At 39.5% G+C, this 13435-nt stretch overlaps 1 protein-coding gene across 1 annotated transcript in view; it reads left to right on the top strand.

The window, feature by feature from the left end:
• LOC140238893 (pleckstrin homology domain-containing family G member 5-like) overlaps window positions 1-13435 on the top strand; it is a 283988-nt gene that overhangs the window by 52746 nt on the left and 217807 nt on the right. Inside the window, exon 3 of the mRNA XM_072318791.1 lies at window positions 12326-12413. Coding sequence (XP_072174892.1) covers window positions 12326-12413 — 88 coding nt within the window. The remainder of the gene's footprint in view (window positions 1-12325; window positions 12414-13435) is intronic.

Raw genomic sequence — 13435 nt, 5'->3', positions numbered from 1 at the left:
GCCCTATAGATTGTAGCCTTCTTTTAATAGCCAGACCAATTTCCGTCAAACCAGAAATAAAAGTAAAAAGAAAAATTCAAACAGAATGACTGCAGACAGCATTCACTTCAAGAATAGAACTTGTCAAATGTAACCCTCCATGTTTGTTTGTTTGTTTGTTTGTTCCCCTGAACTTCTTCAGGAAAAGACATTGTTTGCCCTATAGATTGTAGCCTTCTTTTAATAGCCAGACCAATTTCCGTCAAACCAGAAATAAAAGTAAAAAGAAAAATTCAAACAGAATGACTGCAGACAGCATTCACTTCAAGAATAGAACTTGTCAAATGTAACCCTCCATGTTTGTTTGTTTGTTTGTTTGTTTATTTATTTATTTGTTTGTTTGTTTGTTTGGTTGGTTATGGGGGGGGGAGGGGGAATGGTTAGTCCATGGAGTTTGAATCAAAAGAAAATGTGTCAAATCTTACTTTTTTTCCCCCTGACTTCTGATTTCCAATGTAGGAAAGCAAAAGGAGAAATACTCGTATTCCTTGAATGCTTAAAGGGGATGGCTAGTAACTGATCAGTGGGAATCAGTGGGAATGCTGGGGGATGATTGTTCCAGTCCTTGTGGGATTCATTTAAGAATACATTATATATCTATTGTTGTGTGAAAATCGTTTGCTTCAGAATGGTCTCATATTCAAGTAATGTGCAGTTAAAGGTCCAGTTTACCTTTGGGAGCAGTGATTTCATAAATGTTCAAGATATCACATTTGATGCATATGTGTAGGTCTGTTGTATCATAAAACATCCTACCATATGAAATATTTGCAATGAAACCTAAAATATAAGGAGATATCAGGGTTTTTCTCAATAAACCGTAACTGTATACGGTTTAGTCTGGAAACATTTTTATTATAACTATTGTTCACATTTTGTGTATTTAACAACACTTAACATCGATTATACGGATTCAAATTTTGACAGTGGTTGTTTCTATCCCTAACTCACATTTTAGAACTATTTTAGAGCACTAATGCTTTCATCTGCAAATGGTAAATTATGCCTTTAAATGTTTCCAGGTTAGCATGCCTGTACAGTGATGATCGTTAACGGGCCGTTAACAGGCATGCTAACCTGGAAACATTTAACTGCACATTACTTGAATATGAGACCATTCTGAAGCAAACAATTTTCACACAACAATTATATGAAGAGTTTGTTTGCAAAAACCGATAAGTCCATATTTGTCAAATGGAGATATTTGTGATTAAAGGTCAAGAAAAATAAAGAGAATAATAAGAAAATTTGTGCTTCTTTTGATCATAACTTCAAAAATGTACCTTTATATGTAGTGACCAATATATCATTTCAAAGGTATTATTTTGTACTTTATGACAGAGACCGTACTTCAAAATCTTCAAAAATGGACTTATCGGTTTTTGCAAACAAACTCTTCATATGTACTCTTAAATGAGTCCCACAAGGATTGGAACAATTATCCCCCAGCATTCCCACTGATTCCCACCGATCAGTTACTAGCCATCCCCTTTAATCAGTATACATTCATGATAGGCACCCAGAGTATTGTAAGATTGTATTGTTGTTGTCAGCATTTAATTTCTACAACGTGATGCACGGAACTGGAACTTGAACGCTGTAAAATACATTTACTGTGTGAGGTTTACATCTTGTATCAGTTTAACATTTAGAGGGACGATGATATATAGTGAACACACACATTGCATTTACATGTAGGTTGTAATGATAGGCAGTCACTGCATTACTTGACCTTTCTTCATAAAGTATGCAAAAGTTACATGGCATTCCCCCCATACCATCTGCCGCATTCATTGTTTCACATTTACCCCATCTCTCAAAATGTCGTAACTTTGCGTTCTATATCACTTCGACTTTGGCCACTTGTTTACTGTTACTTTGCCGATTTTATGTCGCTGCCTCCTCTATGGGACAACTTGGCCAGGATATATAAAAATGCTTCCTGTTGGTATCAGTTCTATAGCATCGATCTTTATAGAAACAAGACCTGGGTAAAGTTTGTGTATTCCTCTGCAGCTTCGCTATCACTCAACTCGCTATCATTCGCTTCGCTCTCTTGGAAGGAAGTGTTCGATGTCGTTGAGGTCAAGGTAAAATCATTCCGTCATGAATGTCGTTCATTGCGATGCAGTACATCCTTTTCATTTGCATGAAGCCATGGTTTAAAGTGTGATTTGTTGTTATTTCATACTTTTGTTGTGTTCTCGGACAACACTGTTGGCTCTGTATTTTTTTTTTTTTTTTTTAACTCGTTTGTTCTTTCATTTCTGTACCAATTTTGTATATTGCGTGCATTCTCCAACTTGGCTGAGGCACACATTTTCGATTTAGCAGCTACATGTGTACCTTTTTTTTTTCCAGCTCTGAACAGGACACTTTCGAAACTGTGGAAGTTGTGGGATCATTCTGGGCATGAACACCACCACACTGTTGGATAGAGGCCAGTTGTTCCATTTTCATGAACACGGTGGATATTTTCTCTGTTTATAATCTGTGTCTCATTCTAGAGACGCGTTCTAGGCCTTTCTTCCACAGAAGTTGAGTGATTGCATTGTGATCATAATCTACGATTAAACTTTTATAATCCAACTGCTTTGAATTTGGATTATTTAGCTCAATATCCTGGATGTGTTCAGTGGAGATTCTACATCAGCATGTGAGTAGAAGCTGTGATCTTTTTTTACGTAAGCTTACGTGGATCACATATGGCACTACATTGCATGAGAAAAGACAAGTTCCAAGAACTGTTATGTGTTGATCTAACCTTGATGACAACAGGAGAGGAAACCTTAACTTTTCAATGTATCAAGTTTTCACACCATCATGTATTGTTTGATATCTTAGGATATTACATATGTAAATAATAGCATAATTAATGATATATAGGTTGGAGAAATCTCCTGTGTACTTCTGACTGTGTACTATCCCTATTTGATGTAGCAAGCTACAGGTTGCAACTCTTGTGCCGCATGATACCGGTATTTACATGTAGCACTTTACATAAAAAAGCCGGATTACCGGTACATAAAAATTCCTTTGGAAGAAAGAGCATATATTTTCGTGTCCGTGTATGACTTTTACAACCACATATCTCTGTATAGTATGTATATAAGGCCTATAATTCTTGAATAATTCAATCTTTATATAATCTGAAACACAGGTATTAAACTTAGTCATTTGCAGGATATGGACTTTGATGCAATTAGGTGGCTGCAGCCCAAACACCATTATGTATCTAGACAGCCATAAAATCAAGGACGTCTAGCTGGCATAGGTTTTGGAAGCTTTGCTGGGACAATCATCCTGTGAAACTTTTCTATGAACTGTAAGCTGCACAGTAATTTTTGCATACTGTAAAACGAGGAATGTTTGCGTGCATTTTGATTTCGCAAATTTTGCGAGAGCCAAGATTTGCGAAATTAAAATGCACATGAAAGTTCTTGTCTACGCTACTGTACGAGCTGAAATTTTCGCGGTGGTTTTATTTTCGCGAATTTCGCGAATCGCCTTTGAACCGCAAAAATAACAACGCGCAAATAACTAAGTTCAGTTAGACCCTCGAAACCGCGAAATTAACAACACGCGAAAATGTCCTCCAAGTAGCAATTCGTGAAAATATCTGTACGCGAAAATTTCAGCTCGTACAGTATATGCATCAAATGTTAGAGGCAACTCGCAAAAATCTCTTGCCGGGAAGAAGGCCATTGGCTGCCATTCGTGAAAATTTCATGCCGCAAAAATCTCTTGTGTTACAGTATTTCGCCCTACTTTTGGCCAGCGTGAATTCTAAAATGACGTTTACAGTACCTCACTGGATTGCTGTGGCTCAGTGGACTAGGCCATGGACTATCAGACAGAAGGTACCTGGTTCAAGTCCCATGACACCAGCAGGTTGTGCCCCTCACCAAGGCACTTTATTGTGTTGCATAGCCTTTCCTAGGGGACTATCAGCTATTGGTCCAATGGTTGCTTGCTTGAAGCATGTATCGCTTCCTTAAGTGGGTCTGTCATTAGACTGAAGATTAATTGGTGATCCGGTGGTGACTCGAGTCTCCCAAGTCGCAGAGATTTCTCTGCAATGTCTCCTGGAATGTAGCCAAGCCTACCTTGGTCATGAGAGAATTGAACATGCTTGATTTCTATAAAGACTCTTTCCAGTCTCCGTGACATCTCCTTAGTCACGGCCAAGTCGCGGTGAGTAACTTTATTCACAAGGTCTCCGAGACATCTCCACAACTTTGCAAAGATTCTTGGGCGAATTACCAGAGACATCACAGAGACGGATGAATAAATTATCACCATATTTGGAGTTGTCTCTGAAGTTGCTGTGGGTTTGCCATCTTGGTGAGAGTGCAAGCCATTTTTTGATCTCTTGAGTCGCACACGCTGTAGAGTCACAGCTAGCAGGCGGGACAAAGTCTCCTCCAGTTAGATAGTGGTACATCCTTTAGTGGGCATATGAAACAAATTGAAATTTACAGTTTGTATACCCCTTTCAGGTAATCGCGGTTCAATTATCCGCATCCAAATAATGCAGATGAAGTAATCAAAATCGCGTTCATATATCCCATGAAGTGCGCACTACTTTTACAAGCGCCCGTTCATATAACGGTGCGAAAGACGGGAGTATTTGTCATGGTTACTGCGCACGCCTCTATAATGACGTAATGTTTCCGGTGATATATACTCACGTGTATGCACAGAACTCGCTCAAGCTCAGCAATCAGCGGTTGTGCGGGAAATCGAGTGACCTTTGACCGAACTGTGGAATGTTAGTGCGCATAAGTCGTAAAACGCGTTCATGTATTCTCGATCAACTCCTCATGCTGCAATAATGCGGATAATAGCAGCATCAAAATAATGCGCACTTTTTTACTCCTCTCCTGTTCATGTAATCAAAATTTTACGACTTAGTGCTCCTATTATCCGCATCCACGATTACCTGAAAGGAGTATTAGTTCGATTCAATTCACTGCAGTTCAATACAGTACAATTCAATTCAATTCAGAGTCGCATTCAAGGATGTACTAAAAAAAAAATATGTCCTGCAGAAATATGTTGTAGTACTATGTTTTGGCCAGTTGATGGCATGAGCATACTCCATACAAATTGTCAAACACAAAACAACTAACAGTCTCAAAACACAATTTTACTATGTTGTCACACATACGGTGAATAGGTCACTTAAAAAAATGATCACAAAGTTTGCGGTTTGTGGTATTTGGGTGTTCTCCAGGCTCTAGACGTCCCAATTAAGCAATAAGTCCCATTTTTTTTTTTTTGAAACATCTTCCTACATGTCTCTTTTTAGTATATTAATTACTGAAATTATTCTGATACCTCCAAATACTTGATGACAGTACTTTACACTGTGTTAGTGTTTTAAAGTGCAAAGAGTAGAATCTTGAATCAAACTTTAGTATTCAGGGCATGTGATCGTAGCTGATCATGAAATTGGGGTCAACCAACTATAATGGTTTTGAATTACATGATCTACTGTGTGTGAAACGTCCTCGTGATCTGTTACTTCCCATCAGAATCCTCCTTCCCCCCCCCCCCCCCAGCAGGTACTGGTCAAAGTTCTTCTGAAGTGTTGTGTAGTTTGACAAAGTTTCAGCTGGTTTCCTGTTGACTTCCTATCAGGTGACCATGACTTCCTTTTTTTGCACCAGCGAATTGGCGACGAAAACTTTAATATTCATGCTGTAACGTCAGTGTCATCATTGTGCATGATATCTTTGGGGTATTTGAATAGCCAACATTTTATATGCATTTGTTGCACATTTTTTAACCTGTCTTAAAGTATTGTGAAATCTGGAGCAGGATATAAGGCTGATGAATCAAGGCTATGCTGAATTGTTTTTTATGCCTCCGCCACGAAGTGGTGCCGGAGGCATTACGTGTATGTTTTCGGGTTGTCCGTCCGTACGTCCGTCCGCATTCGTTTACGCGATAACTTGAGTAATATTGACTGGAATTTTACCAAACTTGGTCCAAGTATAAAGTATGATGGGGCAATTACTTGATTAGATTTTGGGTGAAATCGACCAAAGGTCAAAGGTCAAGGTCAAATCATGAAATCGTATCTGTATACGCGATAACTCCAGACTGGATCACGCAAATTCCACCAAACTTTGTCCGAGGATGATGTATGGTGGGACAATTACTTAATTGATTTTTGAGTGAAATCGGACAGAGGTCAAAGGTCAAAGATCAAGGTCAAATCCTAAAATTTATCTGTTTATGTGATAACTCAAAATTTGATGGAGCAGCTTTCCCCAAACTTGGTCCAAGGATGATTTATGATGGGGCAATTAGTTGAGTAGATTCTAGCGACATTGGCAAGAGGTCAAAGGTCAAAAGGTCAAGGTCAAATGCTAAAAATGTTGCTATTTCCCCCATATCCATGCCATGCCCAAAGGTATTTTCTTGAAACTTAGTGTAGACATGTACGACTGCATAAAGATTCTCCAGAGAGAGTTTCATGTCAAGGTCAAAGTTCAAAAGGTTAAAGGTTAGGTGAAAATGTTACAATTTTACTTTTCTCGCAGATGGTTCAATGTATCTTCATGGAACTTGGTACATACGCATGTACTGACTGGCAAGGATTATCTAGGGAATATAATGGTCATGGGTCAATAGTCAGGGGGTCAGAGGTCAAGGTCAACTCCTCAATATTTTACTATTTCCCTCATAAACTAGTATGTATATGCAATGCTTGCATTATTATTTTCAAAATTCAATATACAATATGTACATGTATTACCTAATGGAGATTCTCTTGGAAATTTCCTGCCAGAGGGTCAAAGGTCAAAGGTTAAGGGTCAAAGCAAGGCTTTAATGCAAAAAAAAATTCTATTTGGCACTGTTATTACACTCTTTCTTCATACCTTTAAAATTACTCAATGCATAAACTTATAAAAGGGTCGGTCAGAAGTTAAGTAAAAATCCTCAATTCCCCAAATGCATGTACCTGAACTCTTTCATAGACAATTATAGCAAACCTAGTTCAAGGAAAGTGAATATTCAAGATATTTCTGACAAACCTGTCATTTCAATATTTTGCCAGTTATGTGAAACTGTCATCACACATTGTGAAGACATTGTACTATACACCTATTGGGAGAATCATGCATTATGGCGGAGGCATCAGTTGCCATAGCGACATTTCTAGTTTTTTTGTCTGTTTCCCTTTAAGCGAGTGGAATATTCTGTTTTCCATTGAAAAAAAAAATGATCTATGTCATGCATTTCTAACATCTTCTTTTGAAATGAACCATGTATGGCCCTGCCAATACCATCCAAACAATCTACTTTTATGCCTGCTACTTCAGTATTTGCCCTGCCTACCTCCCTGCTTCTCATTGGTAGCATTTTGACAAAGGATGCACTTTTCATCAACTCACTTCTGGTGCAGAATTAAAGTTATCAAACAACTCTCAGGGAGTTTTGGACAGTTGATAAATGCAACTATCTGTTTTCATGATGGAGATGGAAACACATGTCTGAAATGCCCAAAAAGTACAATTTCAAATGCGAGTTCAATAGCAGAAAAAGCTGCTGAAAACTGCTTATCCAATAGTGGTGAGCGAATGGAGTAAAATGGAGTCAAAAGGGGCCTAAGCTTTCAATCCTAGCAGAATCTTCAACAGAGGCATGTTGCCTCCGATGAAGATTTTGCTAGGATAGAAAGCTCAGACCCCTTTTGACACCATTTCTATTGAGTTGATAAACGCAAAATCATTTTGAAACATGTTTATAGCTTGGACCTAATCACGCTAACCACTGCCAACTATAACATCTGGGCTCCTTGGGTCAAAATGGAACTGTGCAGTGACAACGCCTCCCAATCAACTCATGACAGAGTTGACAAACGCAACAATTTGAGAAACGCAATCTGAAAGAGGTTTCAAACCTGGGAAACTTCATAAATGCAGCCAATGTCCATTACAACCTGTTCCTCATCTCTCCAGAATCTGCCTGGAAAGATTCCAATCCACCCCTTTCTGCCCATATTCAAGCAGTCCTCTATGCACTGCCCTCCTCCATGCTCTTTATCCCGCTGACTTTGCATCCCATTTCCTTCTCAATCATTTCTCTGGGCCGCCATGTGACGACCGCCTCCCCTCATGACGACCGGCGTGCCATCAATCTCTCTCAACTCGCGGAGGAGCGACAAATGTTGATAATTTGACGGTAAACATTTGGAGAGGGAAGATGGAGCCGCGGCCGATCGGAGCCAACTCGCGCACGACTTTTCGGTAGATGGGAATGCTGAGCTGACTACTAAGCTTTGCTCTGCTACTGTGTGTGTCTATTTGGTGTGGAAGAAGAAAATCGGTTGAACCGTGTGTAATTCGAAAGAAACCCCTCTCTCTACTCTTCATTCAATCTATTCCACCCCCTCCCCCGCCCGCCCCCACCATGTCGGATGTTTATTGCCCAGTGCACTTGATTTGCCGTGTTGCGATCGAAGCGTGAAGCCGCCGATTCTTGGACCGACTTTAGAAAGCTGCGATGCAGTTGTGCCCATGCTTGACTTGTCTCCCAGAAATTCAAACTGACTCACATCCCCAAACCCCTCCCCCTTTCTTTTTTCCTGATTTCTTTACCTTTTCCATTTTCATGCTTTTCAGGGTCGGGTGGAATCAGTCTTGCACGTCTTTCTGTTTTTGTATCATTTGTCATTTGCGCTACGTTGTGTTTTTAAGTGCACATGCATTAGCGGACTGTGTCTTTCTCCGTCAGCAAGACGTCTTTGTATGCAGGCTTGATGTGTCATGCCTTTCCTTGAAATTTCTTGCGTGTTGCAGTTCCGGCTATCTTAGAGAATTAGCTGCTTTGTGTCTGCCTCTTTGTTCTATCTATAGGTGTAATTTGATACGATACAAGACATAGGAATGGGTGTAGTTAGCCCTTTATGCTCCAAGGCACTTAGCTTTTAACTTACTGCCTTTTTTCTTTGGCTTTCAGTAATCCATCAAAATGTGAGCTTATTGTAAAGTTAGCAAGCCCTCTGAGGTATAGTGTGCTTCAGTCTAACAGGAATGTTATGATGATGCAATAGGGATCGGGTAAACTCTAATTTATTATAAAATGGGCTGTAGAATCTCTGCATCCTGATTGGTCAGTTATCATGCATTGATTTTTACTGATCCACACTGAGCCATGCATGGTAAAATCTAAACGCATGGCTCAAGCCTTGTATAGCATTGTACAGGTGTACTGGACATAGGATGGGGAAAAGGTCAAATTTCATGTGTTTATGGGCCCATCTTATAAAACAAATGATGCACAGGCCCCTTTTGTGGATCGGTAAGAATTGGATGCTCTCATTTAAATTTGGAAAGATTCGTAAAGCCACTCCCTGTGCTCATGGGTTTAAACAGTTCCAAAGTTAAACTCGCATATATATATCTATATAATTCTCACCGATCCACTCTGTCCTTTGCGTCATTTGTGTAATTGACAGTTAGTTTCTAGACATCTGTATCAATCAGTGGAGAAACTATGACAGCGTTTGTGCCAATCAGCGAACAGAACATTAAACCAGAAAAATGTGACCCGCTACAACAAAAAGATCCTAAAGTCGCTGACGGGCGAGCCAAGCATGGCCCAGAAAAAATGCTATTTTCTGGCCTTTCCTTTGATCATTTAGCTTCGAAATTTCGGCAGATGATAGAAGATACATTAGACTACGAAATGAAGTAAAAACAGAAATCCGAACGTTTTGACAGATTTTGGTGTTCTGACTTCAAACTTGATTTTCTCGGCTCACCCGTCAGCGACTTTAGGATCCTTTTGTTGTAGCGGGTCACAAATTAGTGGCGTGAAATCTTTTCACAGCATGACATTTTTACAAATTGCCACTATCATTCAATGCATATAGTGCAGACAAGAACTTTCGCGTGCATTTTAATTTTGTGAATCTTGGCTCCTTGCGAAATTGGCAAAAATTTCATGCACATGAAAATCTATGGGTTTACAGTATGCTCTCCACGTTCACTTTGTATTCCATCTCTGTGGTCTTTTTGACTCAATCCTGTGATCCTCCTGACCGTGGTGGCTTGTGGCTAAGAAGGTTTTAGATTTGTCTTGATCTAAAGGAGATGTTGAGATGTAGGTTTGATGTGCATGCATGCCATGTGGCTCAGATGACTACCAGTGCACTACATTTATCAGAGCTGTATACACCCAACTGCACATTGCCCGCATGTTGTACAAATTACTTGGGAAACTAGAACGGTTGCTTCAACTGTTTTTGTTTGTTTGTTATTTCTAATCATCCATTTTACCTATACTAGAAAACTTCGCTGAATTGCAGTCAGAAAATCCCCCCCCCCCAAGTAAAAAAGATAACAACAGAAAACTTTGATCATGACAACCCAAGTGATACATTTTCAGCCCTACTAAAAGTTGAGACATTCTATATGCAGCTTTTAGGGAGTTTGATGATTTATTGTCATCTTTGATAAAGTAGACAGGAAAAGGCTCCCTGGGACTTTTTGAGCCATCAAACTGGCAAATTTGGTTGTTATAGGGCAATTGTATAGTGCTGTTATATCAGGCCTTAATGTGGTTGCCTACATCTTGAATCTACTGTCAACATTAAACCCATTGGCTGTTGGAACTAGAGGCGCTGAGAATGAATCCCATAGGAGTTGCAGTATGTAGGAGTCAAAGGTTAAATGTCATCACGGGGCTTAATAGGATGGTAATAGTGATGCCCAGTTTGAAATGGTTTCCATTCTCTCTCAGTTTGTCCTTACATTGCTCAGTTATATACTGTAAATGGATGGTGTTACGCAATATGGATGGTGTTACGCAATATGTATGGCAGTGATCAGCCGGTAATTTCCTGATGGGGAATACAAAAGGAAATGAAATCGCAGTCAAACATGAGTTGTTTGCCCCATTGTTGGTGGGGAAAAAAGTACTTTCTCAGTCATTGTTTATCAACCCAGATGGGGGATATTTCTTGTTCTCACTCTCAATATCTGTATGTCATATATGCTGTCATGCCGTTCAAACATCAAGCTTCCACTGAACAGATTTTTAAAGCCTCTTACTTTAAAACTAGAAATGCATTTTGATCTTGAGAATGTTACATTAAGCCAAGATTCCCAGAATTGAAATGCATGCGAAAGTTCTTCTACAATCTATTGTGCATTAAATGCCAGTAGCAATTTGAGAAAATTTAATGTGGAAAAAAGACTGTCGACTCCAATTTGCGAAAATATCTTGCTAGTGTGTGTGTGTGTGTGTGTGTGTGTGTGTGTGTGAGCAGCCATGGTAATGACTCACCCATGAATGTTGATTAACATCACTTTCTGATATTTACGGCATTTTGTAAACTTCACAGTATTTTTTCCCATCAGCTTTGGGCAGCCCCTTTTTCAGGTCACCAGTGACATATTTGGGTGGACGTAAGACAGCATAGCAGGTAGGGGAGGGAAGATGAGATTGTAGGTTATGATTGTCGTGACTGGGCCAGAATTTTAACCCGTTGAAGACGAGTCCCGAGTATACTCGGACAGGTGTCTATGGGAAATGCGTGTTGTAGCAAAATCAAACCATCCTCTTAATACAGCAGTCATGGTGCAGATGAGAAACCTAGCTGGCTTTGGTCAAACAGGGCTAATGACACATTCTGGCATTGATGATACAAAGAGAGTGAACCCAAGCCATGAAAAAGAGAAGGCCAAAACTTGAATATGGAGAAGAAAAGAAATGGCCAGAACCTGGAGGCGCACAATGATTTGGGGAAACAGGGCTGCCATTACTGCCAGGAAGAGAATGTGCACCTAGCAGTGGATTCTCAATAGTGTTGGCTTTCCACTGATATTGTGTGACCTATGCAACCAGATATCTGCAGCAGAGGCACCAAAACTTCAGAAGCATTCTAGCCTGTAGGAGATTAGGCATATGAAAACACTTGATTTGTTGAAAACGTCAGATTATAATGCTGTTGTTTACATAAAGAACTTTTCAGATTTCAGAAGATTTATATATATATGTTATTTGAAAACAAGGCAGGTGGTAGCTTGAGTATTGAACAGTTATGAAATGGTACACCCTCGCAGGTAAAATAAAGTGTGATTTATTGCCCTAAATATATGTGAATTTATTGCCCTAAATATATGTGAATTTATCAAGGAAATTTATAAAGTATATATATATAATAGACACATATGTATGGGGATATGTGAATGGGTTGTGAAAGACTTTGTATGTGTGCCCATATATTCAATTTATTCATGTTCCTTCTCTTTCTCTTTTCTGGCAGATCACAATCGTGTAACGAGGACAGTCTCCTGCCACACGCCGGCAATTCGTGTCACCGACTTCGGTGAAGGGTTCGCGGAAGGTTCAGAGTAAGTTTTACCTCGTTCCTTTGTCTTTGGCGTTGAAACCGTGAAAGAGAGAAAGAAGGATGAAATCTAAAAACAAAAACTCAATATAGCAAAAGATGTTGAATTGGAGAGTGGGAGAAGATGCGAGAAAGAACAGACTATGAGAATAAGTTTAGGAAGACAAAGCGTCGCTGGGGCAACAAGACCTCATATCTACAAAATGTCAAATGTTCAGGAGAGCCAAAAAACATGGCAGCCAAAGCACTGTGGCTAATATGGATAGCCTTTCCTTTGACATGCCGTTGTGGCTTCATTTTTGGAGAAAGACAGTTGGGACTTGGACAAGACATCACTTAACCCATTATTTGACCATTAATCCAAAAAAGTCATTTTCACCAAAATTGCAGATACAAGGTCTTGTCACCCCAGCGACAAAAGGCGACTCGAGTGTAAGTCCACTTTATTCCTCTATATAGTTTGGTGGCAAAACGAGTCAAGTGCCATTTTTAAACATTTTAAAGTCCATCCGCAGATAAAGATCAACGAAGATGGGGATAGGGTAAGGGATGTGAGCGCATAGATTTTCTACGCAGTGTTTTGAATATTTTTTTTTCTCCAGTGTAAGGATGGAACAGGATGCTTCAAGAGCCCATGTGAGGAAAAGAAAGAGAAAGAGAAAGATGTATATATATAGAGAGAGAAAAAAAAAAACATAGAGAGGGAGAGAGAGAAGATGTCTGACTGTATAGACTGTGGAGCATGTGACTGAATATTTTTCATTTATGGCACATTGTTGTGTCACAAGTGTGAAGGAACCTAGTGGGACCAGTAATGGACACTTCATGATTTACAGAGGAAATCACAGATCAGAGCCAGAGTGATGAGTGAATGTGTAGCATGCTGCAGCTATGATTTTAGTCACCGCATAGAATGTGGTATTGTAATGACATTACCCGTATTAAGTATGAGATCATAAAAGGGCAAAAAATGCACATAAAGCCCACTTTGGAAATACAAGCTTTACAGTTTTTTTTGAATACTTT

The sequence above is a fragment of the Diadema setosum genome, chromosome 15, assembly GCF_964275005.1.
Source record: "Diadema setosum chromosome 15, eeDiaSeto1, whole genome shotgun sequence".
In the NCBI taxonomy this organism is placed as follows: Eukaryota; Metazoa; Echinodermata; class Echinoidea; order Diadematoida; family Diadematidae; genus Diadema; species Diadema setosum.
The sequence above is the reverse complement of the archived record's forward strand: the minus strand, read 5'-3'. Positions and strand labels throughout refer to the sequence as shown.